The following is a 17,631-nucleotide window of genomic DNA, read 5'->3' as shown; positions in this document are numbered from 1 at the left end:
TCAAGACGGTTTTCGGTGTCGTGACGTTTTTGAAACTGGATTTTTATACCCTGAACCCATTAAAAATGATAATCGATAACCTACTCCGTTTGCAAGCAATCGATAAAAATCGATATCGATATCCTGTTTTTTGGGCAATTTTGTTAAATAATAAGAGCTAGAGTCACGAAACATGAAATGTTGCTTCTAAAAAAGAATATATATATCCATTTGGTGTTGGAAGAAGAGGGTTCAGGGTATCCGATAGTCGTGAGCTCCCGACTAGAACCTCTTACTTGTTTGTTTCAATTTCGTGCTGGATCTACCTCTTTAAGCATTTTAGTTTGCAGCTTTGGGCTTTTAAAAACTGTTCGCAAAGCTTCAAAAACAAAATTAAAAACAAATATTTTCTTTTTGATTGTTATATTTATTGTGTATTGGTGTGTGTGTGTGTGTTGTGAATATATATAAACAATTTTCCTTTTGCTTGCTGCAAGCGAAAATTTCGTTTTTCTGCCTCAAAAAAAAAAATTGGAACAAAATAGAAGAGCTGTCTTCGGAGCACCGAAGATTCTATACCCTTGCAGACGACTCGATACTCGTCGTACCTAAAACGAAATATAATTGTAAAAGATTTGCAAACAAGGTATTTGCAAAAGGAAACTAATCGATAAGGTAATTCAATCGGACAGGTAAACAAGTGAGAGCTGCTTGCTGAAAACAAGATTACGTTTAAGGATATCGCTAGAAAACAGACAGACAACATATTGTTTCAGCCCGATTGAGATGGGATAATAGCTGGGCAAGGCAAGGGTATATATATATATCCTATATTGTTAGCAGATCTTTATAGATATTGAGTTCTTGAGTTAAACAACTTGTTGAATAATTGGACGCAACATTTGCACATTGGTTATATGTCTAGGTATTACAATTTCTTCAATAATTTGCGTGTTTTTAATACTATATATACATTATGCACTCTATGTATTCAACGTGGTGTGAACCTATATACATTCACTTAATGCTGTTCAATTAGCATTATTTAAAATATTATAATTGTATTTTGATCAAATTGTATATAATGGAATCGACTGCCTGGTCCTGGCTACAAATTCATTTAAAAAATAGAAAATCATCTCTTTTTATATTTTCTTTTTGTTCATAATTTTCTTCATGTGTTTTTTGTTTTTTTGTTTTTTTTTTCTTTTTGTTGCTCCACAAATATTACTAGCACTTGTTTTAAATTTGTTCAACTTGTTTTTATATCGCAGCGATAATTTAGACGTAGGAATTAGGAGTAGGCATTATTCAAACTTAATGGCAAAGTTCTTAACTATGCATATTGCATGGAAATTGTGAATGGCTCCATTGATGAAGATGCGTGTTCTATTCCATTATTTAGTACCTAGAAAATCTCTTTGCTGGGCGTCGAAATGCCCATGGGCTGTTCGTAGTCCGAGGCGGCCGACTCCTGTGTCCGCTTCTCCTTGTGCTGCGACTTGTCTTTCTTATGCTTCTTCTTATGACCCTTGCTGACGGCCGCCTCGGCTTGCGGCTCTGCCGGCTGTGTGCCGGTTAGCTCAAATCCCATATCGATAATGTTCGCGGAGCTGGTGATTGTGGGTGCGTCATCATTTGGCTTTTTGCTTGATTTTTGCGACCTCTTTTCACTGCGTTCGCTCTTCTCCCGGTTCTTCTTCTTTTTCTGCTGACTATGGACAGCTTCGGGTTGGACAGTGTTGTTGTTGTTGTTGTTATTATTGTTATTGTTGTTGGTGGTGGTGCTGCCGCCGCCGCCGCCGCCGCCATTGTCTGTTGCTGTCCGGCAGGGACTGCTACCCGTATCGATCAAATCGGGCTCTGGATGAACCTTGCGTGTTTTATGCTCGCGTGTCTTGTCTTTTGATTTCTTAGCCTTCTTACCACTTGCCACTTCACCTGTGCCTGTACCTGTTCCAGCTGAACTGGACGTGGCTTGGGTTTGCGCCCTGAGATTTTCTTTGCCAGCTGACGCAGCCTTGGATGACTTTGTCGGCGCTTCAAAATCAGCCCTGATAGTTATTGTAAAACAGTTGGTTAATGTCCAAAATGATTTAGCCCGAAAATAAAGCTTACATGTCTAGCTCAATGTCAAGTGCCCGGTGTGGATCGTTTGGATCGTATTTGCCGTCCTTATCCTCGCTGTCGGACAGCGTAACGCCTTCGGGCATGTCCAGCGTTGTGTTCACAATATGTAGAGGCTTCGGTTCTACGGGGTCAACAAATCATATGAATTTCTGTTTTCGCTTTTGGACTCTGCTGTTTCGCTGAAGCTTACCCGCATCCGATTCGGAGCTGCTGTTGTAGGCTAGTTTGTTTTTTGATTTTTTGCTCTTCTTGCTCTTTTTATGCTTCTTTTTGCCATCTTTGCTACTGTGCGCCGCAGCCGCCGCCTGCTGCTCCTTCAGATACTTGTCCGAACGTTTCGTAACTGCAACAAATGATTAGCCAATCAGCCAGGCAACGAGAGTGTGTTATATAGGGTTTACTTACTGCCCACACGCAGCGCGGCCACGCCCTCGATGTCCAGTGGGAGCTCAGTTATGGGTATGTCATCAATATTGTCATACTGATCCGCATTGGAGTTATTGCTGCTGCTGCCGATGGCAGCAGACGCCGAGATTGGCGCTGACTTCAGGTAGTGCGGATTGTTTGACTGTTCGATGAGACGCGCCATGCGCTGACGCTCCAGTTGTTCCGGTGTCAGCTCGAGGCTCTTGCGACGCTTGACGTCTGTATGACCGACACCGGTGCCATCGTGAGCTGAGCTGACAAATAACTCATCCTTGTCGTGCTCCGAAGAGGAGCTACTGGCGTCCTCCGGAGGCGGCGCATTGATCCACTCATCCAAATCAAGTCCATCCGGCAGCGGCACCTTGCGCTGCGCCTTGGGCGCCACGGGTATCAGATCGCCGGCAAAGAGCAGTGCCATCTCCTGGACAATCTCAATTGCCATGCTTGGTATTGATCCCGTTGCCGCCTCCCCATCATCAACCACAGCCGCAGTCAGTTGCTTGCGCAGCATTTCGATTAGCATGCAGGCGGAATTGGCACGCTCCTGCACCTCAATGTCGCTGGAGCCATTGAAGTGCTGCAGCTTTTCCAGCACATGATCGCACAGCTGTAAATCCAGACAGTTTGAGAAATTAAAAAGCTTATTAACACTTTCGATCTACTAGAGCTGTTCCGATTACTTACGCGCACAATGCCGGGCAAATCCTGCAGTTCGAGACAGGAGGTGGCCAGGCGTGCAAAGAGCTTGATCACATTCTGCACGTAGACGCCCTGGATGTGGCCAGGTAGTTGACGCGGTCGCAGCAATATGTTGAGAGTCTTCTCGGCATCGGCCAGTTCACCAGAGAATTCACCCACAATCCAGGCGGCCGCATATAGCACCTCGTACATGGAGTTACTTTGCGTCGAAATGGCGAACGTGTCCAGCAGATTGGTCATCTCGACGACGGCGAATTGACGCACCACGGGCACACGTATGGCCACATCCAGCAGCTGCTCGGCAATCAGACGGCCGTGCTTGGAGCCGGCCTCCAATTGGATTAGCTCAACGAGCACGGTCATGTACCACTCGAAATTGGTCACATACAGGTAGGAACTTTGGGCACATATCTCGATCACTTTATAGAGCAGCTCATCGCGATACGCTGAGCCTTCGGCGCGCTCCATGTGGCCGAGCAGGCGTTTCACAATCTCCATGAGATTCTTTTTGGATACCATGCCATATAGCAGATCCAAGGCGCGTAATCGTATCGACTCGTCCTTATCGTCCAGGCAAGCCAATATCAAATCCTTGTGCGTCTGCACACTCTTCGGATGTGTTTTCAGTATCTTTGACATGGCCAGCAGGCCCAAGTATTTGACTTGAAATACAAAAAAGGCAGAAAATGTGAGCTATTGCGAATTTGTTGGTGTTGGTGCTCAACAGGTTGCAGATTGATTTTGTTATGCAGCTATACTTACGATTCTGGTCGGAGTCCACGATAAGGATGCGCAGCTTCTGCACGCACAGCTGTATGGAGGCACTGTGGTTGGGCATGCCGCTGCTGATGCTGATGAGCACCGCGATGACCGTGTTGATGCACTCGTAGAGCAGGCTCATTGCCGATGTGCTGTTTGGGTTGGACGGTTGGACACGGGTTGGCGGGTTAGGGCGGCGGTATATCAAAGAGTTCAGTTCGATTAAAGCGGCCCAAAAGAAGCGTAAAACAAAAAACAACAACAACAACAACAACAACAGCAACAGCAACAACAACAGCAAACAAAAAAAAAATATATATATATACAAATTCTACTTGAATAATAAAAAATGTATATAGATCTATGCATAAATTTACTTATATATACAACAGCCAACAATTCAAGAGTAGCATAAAAATGCAAATAATAAGAGAACAAAACAAAAACAAAACAAAAAATAAAAATAACAGTAAAGATTACAATTTTGGTGCTCGAAGAGAAGCATTCAACGTAAGAGAGTAAGCGCAAGAGAGCAAGCGCAAGAGAGCTGAAGGGAGAGCGCAAATGTAACTGAACATATATGTATAAGAGACTTAACAAGCGTTTTGTTTGGCTTTTGTTTCGTTTTTGTTTTTGTGTTTGTTTTTGTTTTTGTTTTTTTCTTTTAATGTTTAGCTGTACATCAGCTTTCGATCATCGAACAGCTGAGAGCGCACTTATGCAGTTTTTTGGGTAATTTTTTGTTTCTGTTTTATTTTATTTTATTTTTTTTTTTTAAATGATAAAAACTTGCCTATGAATTAGATTTGTGAGTGGCTCTATTAATTTCTTTCCTAGCCGGGGTTCTAAGGGAGTTAAAGCGCCAAACTGCAAATATGCAAAGAGAAAAAGAAACAAGCAACAAATTATACCATACACAATACATACAACCGTTTTTTAAAATTATTATTATTTTCTTCTTTTTTTTGTTTTTTCCTCTTTAAAGACATAAAAATAATAATGTAAGAAATGATGCAGACATAACATTTACTTAAAAGGAAAGTCAAAAAAATATGAAGAACAAAATAAATAGAAAACAACGCAATTTGTAATCGAAAAATCAATTGAACTATATACGCCGTTATTGTAGCGTACACCCACACACACATACATACACACATATATACTGCATACATAGATATACACATACATATACATGACATGTACGGGGCATGTAGCTAGTCTAGAGTTGGCTTCTGCGACTTTCAGGGACATCTCTTAGCTCGGGCAAAGTAAAGCAAATAACAAATACATACGCATATGTTTGTATATATATCAATTAAAATAAATAGCAAAAAATAAATATATTTATGTACTCGTATGCATACGGTGAGGGCTTGTGAGTGCGTGTTCCTTCTGTATATATACATACATATATATATGTATATATATTTATACATATACATTTATATGTGTGTGTATGTGTGTATGCATATATGTGTTTCCACTTGCGAAAAGATTCGATTTAACTGTTTAAATGCCAATTTCAGCATATTCAAGTCGAAAAATGCAACTTTATTGTTTTTCAATTTGTTTTTAATCAGCTTTAACGTATTTTCGCATGATTTGAACCAGTTACTTTCTTAAATCATAACAGTGGCATTTCGAAGGGAAGCTTCTTTTAGCCGGATAACGGATAACCGCAGGATAAACACATATATGCGCGGTGAGTGCAGAAGAACAAAGGATCTCGATGTTCGATAACAACATTTACAGTTGATATTGAATTTGGCAGTTGATTTCTTGCATTTAAATACAACAAATTGTCCAATTGTAATGTGAATGTGAATATATGGAAACGGTGAAAAATTAACGTTAAGAACAACTTTCTGTTGCACAAATAAGAATAAGAAAATCAAGAATTACAACTCAATTGTTAAATAGAAATGCTTAAAGAAATTAAAACAAAAGCGCGTGCTGTTTATTTAATTAATATTATTATTATTTTTTTTTTTTTTTTTTGTAAATAAATAAATAAGTTTCTTAATATGGCTGCTTGCTTCAATAAATAAAAGCGCGCCGATAAAAACCTGGAAATAATTTCAATTAGGGGCTGAGTCAATTTGCGTCCCAGCGCCGGTTCAATAGTTGTGAGGCTCGCGAACTGTATTTTTGGTTTTTTTTGAATAACATTTTTTTTTATTTTTTGTTAATATTCGTTTTTGGTTGGGCAGGTAAGGGAAGTGGAGGAGTAGGAGTTGTGTTAATTAACTTGATAGACAAATATTCAGTTCGTATTCATATTATTGTACAGCAAAAAAAAACGTTTTCATTATTTGAACACAAGAAAAAAAAAAAAAAAAGAAAACCAAAAAGGAAACTCATTAAGTAACACGGCACTGCAAATACTCACCAGTTTAATTATCTTAATTAGCATCCAATTATTTGTCGACGTGGTCATGAGCTTGAAGAAAACAGGCGCCAAAGGTAGATAGTTTTTCGGATTCTTGCGCGCCAGCTCACAAATGACATTAACAGCAGCCGATTGTACACCTAAGAATACAATTATAATTATTTAACATTGGAGTTAAAGTGCATTTGTGCATGGCACACCTGGATCCGGATCCTCGAGCTTCTCTTTCAGTTTGGGAAATGCAGGTCGCAAGGCTTCAGGATAGCGCAAGAATACCTTATACATCATCAGCACAGCCTTCATGCGCAGATATGGTTTTGTCGAGCTCATCTGTGCGCGGTAACAAGGAAATGCAGTTAAATCGGTCAGCTCGAACATACAAATATAAAACCATACGCACCAGTGTCATAATATCATTGGCCAGATCCCGCGATAAATCTGGCGATATAAAACAACTGAGACCGCTCAGCGCCACGCCGGCATCGTATTGATTCTGTGAGTTGAGGTCCTTGCGTATCATGTTCGTGGTTAGCATGAGTAGCTGCAAAGGCAATGTGATTAGATCGATTTGATACGTTTTTGAATTAACGGCTGCTTACCTCGCTGTCCGGATGAAAGCATTGACTGGCGGCCAGGTAACCAATTCGCTTGCATGTAAAGCGCGAGGAACTCATCACCTCAATTATATTAAAGCCTGCCCACGAGATGTCATATCCGAGCATTTGTATCTATCAAAAAATGAAAGCAGTCAATACAATACCTTGCAGCACCTTAATTGTCAGTCAATTATATTTTAACTTTTTGTCAGGCTTAGGAAATAGAAGCCCATTTATCATTAAGAACTGCTATCGTTTGCCGTGGATAATTCGCATAGACTTGGATTTAGAGTGCGGCATAATATTCCAAAGCAACTCAATAAAGTAACCAACCATAAGCTAGCTACCTTCGAGAGAAAGGAAGATGTGAGATGTCCTGTGGTATTCCTCGATGTTCATCAAGCCTTTGATCACATCTGGCGCAAGGTTCTGGTTTTTGTTAATAGAGCTAATTCGGAATTGTCCAGAGAGCGGAACTTGATTCAGATAGGCTTTCACATTGGCCGGAATAGCTGTGCGAACATTTGCAATAAGTGAAATCTTCTTCGTAGACATCATTAAAGGTATACCAAGAAACCAATAGGGTTACATTTAAGTGATTTATGGATGGATACCAACCCATTGGGCGGTTATCTTAACTTCTATTAAGGGGGTTTTAGTTTTGTTTTGCGCTTTAAGGCTGTCTTCAATCTCTAACGACACCCTGTGATTGCACAGATGTTGCGGTTGGTCTGTGGCCAACACGGGAGCTGCCTCCGCGTTGGTCGAGGATGGACTTACATAGGTCAGCTTGGCCACAGCATTGCACTTGACGCTGATATTGTCCTGACGCAGCTCCTGTTTGATTTCCTCAATGCACTGCGATATGTATTTGGCCTGTGGAGTACAAAAGAAAGAAAGGTCTCAATTACAAAAGCCAAACATTTCCTAAATTGCCATGTTCAGGCCTTTTTATGTGTATATGTGTGTGTGCGTGTGTGTGAGTAGTGTGTGAGTGTGCATGGAGACTGCAAAAACAATTGGAAGCATGTCTAATCACGCTAAGGTCTCATGGCCCATCTGCATGACCAATGTGATAGACGAGTCGAAGCAAAAATTATAAATTAACATCATCACCAGAGTCAAACGATTCAGTTGGGTCATCACAGTTCGTGGCTGTGGCCAAGTGCGGGGAGGGGGGGTCTGTCGGTTGCTATCAGTTGACATTAAATACAGTTTCAGTTGGTATGCAGATTGCGCATAAAGGAGCGTTTGTTGCCATATCAACGGAAAAGTTCAAATTGCTGGAACTGTGCAGATTCAGCAGAATGGGCTTGACCGTCAGCCGAAAGATGCGAGTTAGTGCAATTTATATATACACACAAGCCAATTTCCGACAGTTAAAGATTCAGGTATTTTTTTATATATATTTTATCAGCTGCAGATCTCCTGTGAAGTCATGAGAGCAAATGTTTTTGGTTTTGATAAGGAAACGCAAGCTTAAAGTTAGTAAGAAAGTTTGGCTCTGCACAGACGACGCATTCTCATTCGCTTTTGTGTGTGTGTGTGTGTGGGTGTGCGTGTGCCTGCGCTTGTATCTGTGTGTGAGGTGGCACATCAGGGAAATGAGCTGAAAGACATTAATAGAAAGGGAGAGAGAGAGAGAGAGACAAAGAGTGCGAGACGCTACAAACTGCCGCTAATTGAGTCAAGCTTTTGAGCCTTGCGGAGCTAGCAGATGCTGACACGCACACACACATACACGCCTACGCCAATGCAAATGCAAATGAAGTTTGACAGCTAATTAGCAAGTTTGGTTGGCCAACAGGAACAACAAGAAGAACAAAATATATTTGGCAATATAGCACTTGCCTCATTATCCTTGTTATTTCGTATGCCGCGCACAAGGTCTGTCAAGTTTTTATCAAACATGCGCTCGAAATTTCCCTTCACTTTTTTTAACGCCATTTCGTCGACGTCGACGTCGCCGTTGATGCGTGCGCTGCCTTTGTTGCTCTCGTTGTTTTTGTTTTTGTTGTTGCTATTGTATTCGCCTCCAGAGCAGCAATATGGTTGCTTGAAATTTTAATAAAACAACTCGACACAGCCACAGCACCAATAACAAAAAGAAAATAATTTGTATATGTATTGGTAATGCCAGCGCCGGCAGCGTCAGATTTTCTCTTTTTGTTCGTTCTTTTGCTTTGCTGCTTTGCACTTGCAAAAATCACTGCCAACGCGAATAGCACTCGAAACTGCGAATCCAAACTGTTGACGCCTTTCGCTTTGATAAGCTGCTGAACTTGTATGCGCTTAACCGATTTCAGCTTTTAATTGTTGGCGATAAGCGATGTGGCTTAGCTTGGATTCCAGTGTTATTTTTTGCAATTGATTTTCTTTTTCTTTTGTCGCTCTTTTACAAGTTTGTTGTGCTATTTGTTTATCGCCCGACAAAAAAATATTGCAGCCGATATTGCATAAACTATCGATACGAATATTCCGATTTCTACATTATATCGATAAGCTAGTTCAACCGAATAATGTGCAAGACATCGGGCATATTCGGATTGGTTAGACAAAACTGTTCTTCCCACCAAGCTGAAACCAGATTCGAACATTTTTAGCAATTAAAAAAAAACAAGCATATTTCATTTAAAATACATAACCATTTATTTAGAACTTGTGGAGTTTCAATATATTAACATTTAAAATCGTTTCTATCATTATTCGAAATTTAAGTGGAAACATGTTATGTGACATTTCTCTAAAATTGGGTACTTGCTTTAAAACGATTTCAAAATTTTACATAGTTAATTAACAAATTGTTTATAGCATTAACGATTTATATGAGATATATATAACAGAAAAATGCAAGTCTTTAATATGATTGATTAATTGATTTGATGAAGGAGTTTGTTTGATGTGTAGATTAAACTGGCTGAAATGGCCGCAGAATGTTTTAATTTAATACAAGAGAATTTCGAATTTTCTAATACTTTTGGCACGGTTAGCTAAGCAAATGTGCTGTGTATGAGTGTATATCCTTACATTTCATTACAATCATATCTTTTTGTGAAAAAAAAAAAACAAAACATTTTAACGGTGCATGTTGTTTGCTTCTTACTTCTGGTTCGGAGAGATGTGAGTAGAGTAGAATACTTTCCTGGGGATATTTTGGCAATTATGATACATTAAAAAACGCTTGTCTTCTAACAACAATATGCAGGTAGCTCGCGTGCGGTAATAGCTCGTTGCCTAATGACGAAATAAAAGCACAATGCAATTTACATGACAACGCAACAATTTACAACCCTGTATTTTAAAAGTGGGCGTCTAACCAAAGCCACTCGATCAAAACTGTTATCTTTTACGCGGTTATTGTTGTTGCTGTTATTGCTGTTGTTGTTGTTGTTGTTGTTGTCGTTGTTGTTGGCACTGGGATAAAGCGCTTGCTCATTGCGAGTATCACAATCTTCCGGCCGAGTTAACCGTTAGTCCCAGGACAGTAATGGAGTGTGACCATGGTTCGCAAACTGTGATGGCGTTTGCGGATGCATGCTGTAGCGCCCGCCCATGTGGCTTTTGGAGGTGCCAAACACATTGCTCAAGCGCCAATGTTCAAAGGTTAACGGTTTGCTGAGATTTGTATCCCGCTTTTTATAATATTCATTGAAGTCCAGACGGGTGCCAAACAGCTGCAGATTGGGATCATCGCTGGAATTAAGGGCCAGCAGAAAGCCACCCACTGCTTTACCATAGGACACGGCAAATCCTTCAAGCGTCCGACAGGAGGTTATAAGCTTCTGCTCGAATATCTTGCGCTCCTGATCGCGTTCCATTTTTTGTTCAGTGGTCAGACCATAACGTCCGGCCTGTTCGGACTCGGCAATCGTTCTAGCCATTTGCTGACGTGCTTCCAATTCAGCGAAGCAGTCTTGATAAAAGTTGGCCTGCCAATTTTCCAACGAAATGATGTTCTCATAGACCACCTCAAGATGGCTTTCCATGTTTGTTGACGTGTTCACGAAGCATCCAATGCTGATCGCATGCAAAAACTTGGAGTGTGCATCGAGTATGTCGTCCAATGCCTTGGCCTGTTGCATGCGCTTCTGCAGTTCCACCCAGTTGCATTCGATCACTTCGAAGAGTACATAATACTGCATTTGATGAACAAAGTGCATGATTTCCGATGTGAACAGATGCAATCGGTAGGTGGCCTTGGCAATCTCACTGCCCATCGAACGCAGCGCCTGAAAATACATAAATACAATAGTATACACGTTTAACATACATGGAAAAACAGTAAGACTCAGATTTAAACTATACGGCTGCTATCGATATATTTACATCGATATATCGATAATAATAACAGCGCGCAGAGTGACTGTGAAACTAACAATCGCATTTATCATTGTTTACATACGTGAGTGCGTGACTGAGCAGTCGCTGTCTTATCAGTCGCACAACTTCATAATGGCATTGTCAATTTTTAAGGATTTACCTGGGGAGCATCCGCGCAACTTGATACCGTCGCTATGTAGGCAATTCTATCACCTGGGCTGGGTAACCGGGACTGGTGGCGGCATGAGCATTAAATACAAGCAAGTGCAACACGAATGTTAACCCCATAAATATGAACCTGAATGACTTTTGAAACAGCAACGAAATCTATATCGCGCCATCGGGTGTACAAAAGGAGCGTATGCAACCGGAAGACCTGTTTGTGCAAGACATAGATGGCAAGGATTTGCAATTGCCACCAGAGATCAAAGGCCTGAGCAAGAGTCAGTGCACCCCGCTCTTCATGCTCGCCTACAGGCATCGCAATGCCGGCGCAGTCATTCACACGCATTCCCAGCATGCCGTAATGGCAACATTGCTGTGGCCGGGGAAAACGTTTCGTTGCACACATCTGGAAATGATTAAGGTACAAGTCACGTGCAGAGGGCTGTAGTATGCTAATTTGGTCTATTGCAGGGCGTTTATGATGAAGCTGATAAGCGCTATCTGCGGTACGACGAGCAACTGGTTGTGCCCATCATTGAAAACACGCCCTTTGAACGGGACCTGGCCGACAGCATGTATGCGGCCATGATGGAATATCCCGGATGTTCTGCTGTTCTCGTGCGCCGACACGGCGTCTATGTTTGGGGTCAGACATGGGAAAAGACTAAGACTATGTATGTAACTACATTCGTACATGAATATTTAATTATTAGGGCCATGTGCGATTGTGTGAATGCTTTCAGGTCGGAGTGCTATGACTACCTGTTCTCCATTGCCGTTCAGATGAAGCAGGCCGGACTGGACCCGGAAAAGTTTGAGAACGCCCTACAGGCATAAGCATTAAGCTCACTTTAATATTAACATGTACATAATAAATATAATACTATGTACAAAAATGTATTTTTCAACAAATTGCTGTTGTATTTATTCACATGTGTACATGTGTACGTAAAGTACGAAAAGAAATGATAGGGCGAGCTGAGTGTAATCCATAATCTGCCATTAATCGTTATACCCATTGAGAATTTATGATCTTCAAATCGTTGGCGCACTTTGCACAGTGCGAGTACGAGCGCCAACAGCTGCTCATGTTAGTTAACAGACCGGTAGCGAGCGAGCGAGAGAGAGAGAGTGCAAACTCCAACGGACTATCGATTTATTTTATTGGTCACTATTTGTTTTGTGTGTGTGCGTGTGCGTGCCGCGCGTGTGTATGTATGTGTGTGTGTGTGTGTCAAAAAATGAACGAGAGCTCAGCAGTCGAGTGTCAGAGCGCTTGAGCAAAGCGGAATTAGAGAAGAAAAAGCACATAAATATCAACGATTGCCGCTGTTTGCTCATTATTTGGCGTTTTTCCTTTCAGGTGTAAGCATTTGACGCGCGTTATACATATATTGCACAATTTTTAATGAAACACTAATTCGTTTCTTTTTGTGGTTTCATTAAATCGCAGTTCCAACAAATCAACAAAAGCAATATAAAATGTCGCTGCAATCGGACGCCGTTTTCCAGAAAATTATCGATGGCTTGAAGGATAATGCCGCCAAGGCCAAGGCCATTAACGGCGTGTTCCTCTATAAAATCACCAAGGATGGCAAAGTAGCCAAGGAATGGAGTAAGTAAATATGCAAACTTCTAATAACACGCACGCGACGCAAACGATAAAGCACCGTGTAAAGTTCAAAGTGCAGTTAACAGTCGCGTACTTCGGCACCAGCACTGCTATTTAGCTAGATAGATAATAACGACGACGACCTAATTGATTTCATTAATTAACAGCCCTCGACTGCAAGAGCGCCAAGGCGTATGAGGGACCCGCCCAGGGCGTCAAGGTGGACACCACACTAACGGTTGCCGACGAGGACATGGTCGACATTGCCTTGGGCAAGCTGAATCCCCAGGCTGCCTTCATGAAGGGCAAATTGAAGATTGCCGGCAACATCATGCTGACGCAGAAGCTGGCGCCTCTGCTCAAGACGGACGCCAAGTTGTAAACAGACACATTTTAGTGATTTCACAATCTAACGCACACCAACGTACATACATATATCCCACATATGTATGACCAGTTTGTATCGCATTTGTTTTTGTTTTTTTTTTTTTTTTTTTTGTTTTTGGTTTGTTTAACTTTGCAGCATCGTAATTGCGATATTTTCGCGTGTGTTTGCACAATGTGTATGTGTGTTTTTTTTGTATGTTAATACTATGTGTAATTAGAAAATAATACATAAGCCTAGAAGGAATTTATGCTCGATTTCTTATTGCATTCAATCTAATTATACCCCAAGCACAAAGTACCTGGCGAGTACGTGTACTTTAAACCTGCGCCCTGATACCCAGATATCGATAGCCTAGCCCCTTATCATGGTTTGGCAATAGCAAATGTGCAACGGGAAGTCGACTATTGTTAGCCGTATGTTTCGGGGCCATGGATTAGATTACGTGCCAAGGTATGCGCTAATCTTAGCCATAAAAGATAAACAGAATTCTCCATTTTCTATGGAGGGGACAGTTGGCATTCGGCAACAGGGATATCTTGCTCGACTAACCTTATCAAATCGCAATACACTAAACAGTTTCTTAGTTTGCGTAGTCTAAGCCCGTTGATAATGGGCAAATACTTAAGAAGTAGACATCCTTTCCAATAAAGTACATGCTGCTGCCACTCGTTTAAGCGAAGCGTGTCATAGCTCGAAATGCAAAATTTTGCAATAAACTAAAAAAAAAAAAAACTGAGTAGCAGCTTGATGCAAAGCTAACAAAGAACTATGTTTTTAAGACAGAATAAGTCTGCATCATCACTTATGACAGTCCTCAAGTAAATGATCGATATATTGTGTATAATGGCAACGATCCCATAAACTATGGACTGAAGACTTTGGAGCGTAGCTCTTTCAGGTGTACGGATTGATCAAGTTTGATTTAACAAATAATCGATAAAATCGATTAGAACCAATTTGTATATCAGGCTTGTTGGTTGTCCAGAGCTCACAAGAGCTAGAATCTGGTTAGTAGTTTTGCGTGGAATATTTTTGGTTCGCGGATTTCGGTTTCAATAGCCAGCTATTTTGGTATTAACTCACCTTGGCGTTGCCCATTTGTACCTTCCAAATTTTTGTGGACAAAACGAATTCCATGTGCTTGATGCGCCAGAGTGGCTTGAATAGCGCCTTGTATGTGGGCATAGCTGGTTCCAGCATGGTGGCCAACGGTCCACGGACCGTGTATTGCAATGAGATGACATCCCAGCCGCAGTCACCGGCATATGGCGTCTTAACCACCACATCCAAATGATTAAGTATATCTGGATCATCATACTGGGCATTTGTGCAGCGCAGGGCGGCATCAAGCATTGCGGATAGATCGTGTGAGTAAATGTCGGTGCCAATTTTCTCCAGCTCATCCCTGCGGAAGCCACAAAACAAGCAAACAAACTGAAAAGCAGGTCATATTTTGAATTAGTTCTTGAACGCACTTCATGTTCTCGATGAAAATGCTGACAAAGTCGCCTTGGCCAAGCAATAGATAGCGACGCATTCCCTGCAGATGATCCAACAGCTTGTGTGGTCCAACCATAATGTCCAGCACATGCTTGGAAGTTTGCGAATAGCAGGTCTCAATGGCCGCATGCCACGTTGTGTCTGGCACGTACGAAAAGATGTGGGAAACTGAACAAAAGTGAATGGATACAATGAATTATTAATATATATATATAGATATATATGCATATGTATCGATGTCGGCTTACCATGATTGTCAATAACGTACTTAAGCTCTTTACGGCCCTTTACCGCTTCCTCCATTTTGCATATCTCACGCAAAAAGTTAATGCTCTTGCCGGTTTTAAGTATCTTGTCGGCCAGTTCAAGTGTGATAAATTTGGGTAGCATGCTGTGCCGCAGCCGAAACTTATCATGCCAGAGCCGATCAGCGCCGACCTCGTCAAGGGATTCAACAAAGAATTCGCCGTGGCTATCCTCGATGCCGCCCTCGAGCATCCATTTTGAGATCATGCGTACCAATGGTCCACAGCTCACGGTCAACAGGTCATTGGCCAGTTTATTGATCATGGGATCACCATTGTTTAGAAATGTGTATAGCACGGAGGCCAGGTCACCGCCCTTCTTTAGCTGGCAGGCATCGGCGATTTTCGTCAGCCATTGCATGCGCCGCAGTGGCTCCATGTACCAGCAGAGGAGCTTCATTAGCGTCAGCTGCTCGCGTTGCCTGTCCAACCAGCTCTGATCGCGATCGACAAAGTCTCGCATCTGCGTCTGACGAAATGCGTTAAGCTGATCCTGCAGCAGTGCCACCTGCCCATGAAATTCGCTCATCTCCAGTTTCAGCTTCGCCATGAATGCCTGGCCCATACTGCCCATGGCATTGTAGCCCGTCATTGTATTCGAAAATTTGGACACCCGATCATGATAATAGCCCAGCTCGGACAGCCGCAATAGCATACCACACTGCACTGGTGAGATGGTCTTCATGGTGAGCGGATCGAGCTTAAAGCGTCCCGTAATAACATCCTTCTTAAGATACTTGCCCTGTACGCCCATAAACGAATATATCGCATTTTGCACAACATCATGATCGGTGTTGACGTTATTTTGCTTTGTTGTATCCAGGATGTAGTTGGGCAAAGGTAGATTGCCTAGGCCCACGCTCGTCTGTGTTGGATCGTAGCTGCAGGGCTTTACTGACATACCGTTCTTATTGCCATTCAAGCCAATGCCATTAGATTGGAGGATGCTGCTGCACGAGCTCCTGTTTGTGCTGTCCACTTTGGTTGACGATCTGGAACGACGACTAGGTGGCTGTCCAATTTCGTTCAAGGGAACGTACTGTGCATCAGTTTCCAGGCTAAACAATATAAGATTCGATAGAAGGTCCCGCATACGCTGATCTTCAATCTGCAACAGCATGATTAAGAGTATTTGGTGCGTCATCCAATTACAGTCACACCACACTCACCTCACAGGAGGCAACAACGTAATGCTCGTGGAACACCGAACCAGGCTTATCTTCCTCACCCCACATCGGGTTTGACTCCAATATAGTCATAATCTTGTCTAGGCAATCATCCTCGGTCAGTGGCGGTGGACTGTCAAATATATCGGGGCACTTGTTAATATACTGCACCGCCAGCGGCACCATTCGATCTGGAAAGTGCAAATGCATATTAGAAAGCAGAGCAAGTGTAAGAGCTGCGTAATTTACCTAATAATTCCTGCGAGTCCTTGGGGTGTACGCCCTCCCTGAGTTTCGATATAAGGCTTTTAAATTCATATCCAATATTTTTGCTACTTGTGTTGTTATTCGAGTTAGGCATCTTTACTTCAGTTGTTGTTTTGCTAAAGTACGGCGTTTGTCAATTTGCAGTGCACAATATAAATCGTTCGCCAAATTTATGGAAGGCGCGCGCGTTTGTGTTTGTGCCAAAAATGGCGGTGGGACAAAAAACAACAACTGCTGGACGAATGAACGGATAACACAGCTGCAGAGACTTCACTTGTGCTCTCCCTTTGCGTGCCGCAATTCACATGCTAAAAATGGCAACTCAGAAACAAAACTAAAACGGTAAAACGCCTAACTGTATACTATTTGTTAATAATAATAAAGGCAAAGAGCTCGTTTGAATTTGTTTGCTGCCAAACAATTAAGAAAAAACGAGGGATGCTAGCTGGTTCTGAACTGAACTGTATGCAGTGGTTCCCAAAGTTTTGGTTCAATTCTATTGCAAAATCATTTGAGTCTTTTCCCGGCAATCTGCTGTCAATTTTGGTTCATAATGAGAAAAACCAAAGGGAGCCGAACGCATGCTAAACTAGCCTACTTGGGTTTAAACGTTAACGTCAAACATTACAAGTTGCAGTGACTGCTACACGGAAACATTTAAAATAAATGAATTAGTATTTAAACGATATTCAACCAGCAGTCGTGATTTACGTACGATGAATCGACCATCGCTTAAGAATGTTGAACGAATAATTTATAACGTTTGCTCTGCTTTTAAAAACTATTATCGGCATAAGATAATTGCCACTTCTGTATTTATTGTACAGAAGATTCATTTTAATTTCTCTATTGATAACTGTTAATTTCGTTGAAGGCTTTTGATAGGTTGGCAGAGCCGCGACTTGTTTGTCATATTCGTGACAAGTA

General features: G+C 41.8%; 4 protein-coding genes across 7 annotated transcripts; 2 read left to right on the top strand and 2 right to left on the bottom strand.

Moving 5' to 3' along the window:
- Window positions 1-391: 391 nt before the first annotated feature.
- Window positions 392-9,422, bottom strand: g (adaptor-related protein complex 3, delta 1 subunit-like garnet). 2 transcript variants are annotated; one of them, XM_032439956.2, is made up of 13 exons: window positions 8,833-9,422; window positions 7,762-7,857; window positions 6,985-7,113; window positions 6,786-6,926; window positions 6,586-6,715; window positions 6,386-6,525; window positions 6,063-6,136; window positions 3,997-4,145; window positions 3,220-3,896; window positions 2,515-3,142; window positions 2,300-2,452; window positions 2,098-2,230; window positions 392-2,033 (listed from the first exon to the last, which is right to left on the bottom strand). In XM_032439956.2, the coding sequence occupies exons 1-13, from the start codon at window positions 8,926-8,928 to the stop codon at window positions 1,388-1,390; spliced, it is 3,192 nt and encodes a 1,063-aa protein (XP_032295847.1). In that variant the 5' UTR covers window positions 8,929-9,422; the 3' UTR covers window positions 392-1,387. The 2 variants fall into 2 exon arrangements, with proteins under 2 accessions (XP_032295847.1, XP_002055466.1); XM_002055430.4 differs by lacking the exon at window positions 6,063-6,136 and adding an exon at window positions 4,787-4,860.
- LOC6631826 (probable methylthioribulose-1-phosphate dehydratase) lies at window positions 8,218-12,378 on the top strand. 3 transcript variants are annotated; one of them, XM_015171200.3, is made up of 5 exons: window positions 8,218-8,318; window positions 11,455-11,561; window positions 11,620-11,887; window positions 11,938-12,140; window positions 12,210-12,378. In XM_015171200.3, exons 1-5 carry the CDS (start codon window positions 8,289-8,291, stop codon window positions 12,301-12,303), a joined length of 702 nt encoding a protein of 233 aa, XP_015026686.2. In that variant the 5' UTR covers window positions 8,218-8,288; the 3' UTR covers window positions 12,304-12,378. The 3 variants fall into 3 exon arrangements, with proteins under 3 accessions (XP_015026686.2, XP_032295850.2, XP_002055468.1); XM_032439959.2 differs by having other exon boundaries at window positions 8,274-8,372; XM_002055432.3 differs by lacking the exon at window positions 8,218-8,318 and having other exon boundaries at window positions 11,390-11,561.
- Grip91 (gamma-tubulin complex component 3) lies at window positions 9,648-17,152 on the bottom strand. Its single transcript, XM_002055431.4, has 6 exons — window positions 16,687-17,152; window positions 16,441-16,628; window positions 15,215-16,379; window positions 14,942-15,134; window positions 14,550-14,871; window positions 9,648-11,210 (listed from the first exon to the last, which is right to left on the bottom strand). The coding sequence occupies exons 1-6, from the start codon at window positions 16,796-16,798 to the stop codon at window positions 10,452-10,454; spliced, it is 2,739 nt and encodes a 912-aa protein (XP_002055467.1). The 5' UTR covers window positions 16,799-17,152; the 3' UTR covers window positions 9,648-10,451.
- On the top strand, window positions 12,690-13,709 carry LOC6631827 (peroxisomal multifunctional enzyme type 2). Its single transcript, XM_002055433.4, has 3 exons — window positions 12,690-12,831; window positions 12,920-13,081; window positions 13,246-13,709. The coding sequence occupies exons 2-3, from the start codon at window positions 12,949-12,951 to the stop codon at window positions 13,458-13,460; spliced, it is 348 nt and encodes a 115-aa protein (XP_002055469.1). The 5' UTR covers window positions 12,690-12,831; window positions 12,920-12,948; the 3' UTR covers window positions 13,461-13,709.
- Window positions 17,153-17,631: the final 479 nt, after the last annotated feature.

Source organism: Drosophila virilis, chromosome X, assembly GCF_030788295.1.
Source record: "Drosophila virilis strain 15010-1051.87 chromosome X, Dvir_AGI_RSII-ME, whole genome shotgun sequence".
NCBI lineage: Eukaryota > Metazoa > Arthropoda > Insecta > Diptera > Drosophilidae > Drosophila > Drosophila virilis.
Note: the sequence above shows the minus strand (reverse complement) of the source record. Positions and strands in the feature narration are given on the sequence as shown.

Coding starts and splice junctions, on each gene's coding strand:
- LOC6631827 (XM_002055433.4), top strand. CDS start 12,949: ATGTCGCTGCAATCGGACGCCGTTTTCCAGAAAATTATCGATGGCTTG. Junction 13,082..13,245: donor CAAAGTAGCCAAGGAATGGA/GTAAGTAAATAT, acceptor ATTAATTAACAG/CCCTCGACTGCAAGAGCGCC.
- LOC6631826 (XM_032439959.2), top strand. CDS start 8,289: ATGGGCTTGACCGTCAGCCGAAAGATGCGAGTTAGTGCAATTTATATA. Junction 11,888..11,937: donor CACATCTGGAAATGATTAAG/GTACAAGTCACG, acceptor GGTCTATTGCAG/GGCGTTTATGATGAAGCTGA. Junction 12,141..12,209: donor TGGGAAAAGACTAAGACTAT/GTATGTAACTAC, acceptor GAATGCTTTCAG/GTCGGAGTGCTATGACTACC.
- Grip91 (XM_002055431.4), bottom strand. CDS start 16,798: ATGCCTAACTCGAATAACAACACAAGTAGCAAAAATATTGGATATGAA. Junction 16,380..16,440: donor ACGTTGTTGCCTCCTGTGAG/GTGAGTGTGGTG, acceptor ATGCTGTTGCAG/ATTGAAGATCAGCGTATGCG. Junction 15,135..15,214: donor GTACGTTATTGACAATCATG/GTAAGCCGACAT, acceptor ACTTTTGTTCAG/TTTCCCACATCTTTTCGTAC.
- g (XM_032439956.2), bottom strand. CDS start 8,928: ATGGCGTTAAAAAAAGTGAAGGGAAATTTCGAGCGCATGTTTGATAAA. Junction 3,897..3,996: donor CGTGGACTCCGACCAGAATC/GTAAGTATAGCT, acceptor TTGTATTTCAAG/TCAAATACTTGGGCCTGCTG. Junction 2,034..2,097: donor CTTGACATTGAGCTAGACAT/GTAAGCTTTATT, acceptor AATAACTATCAG/GGCTGATTTTGAAGCGCCGA.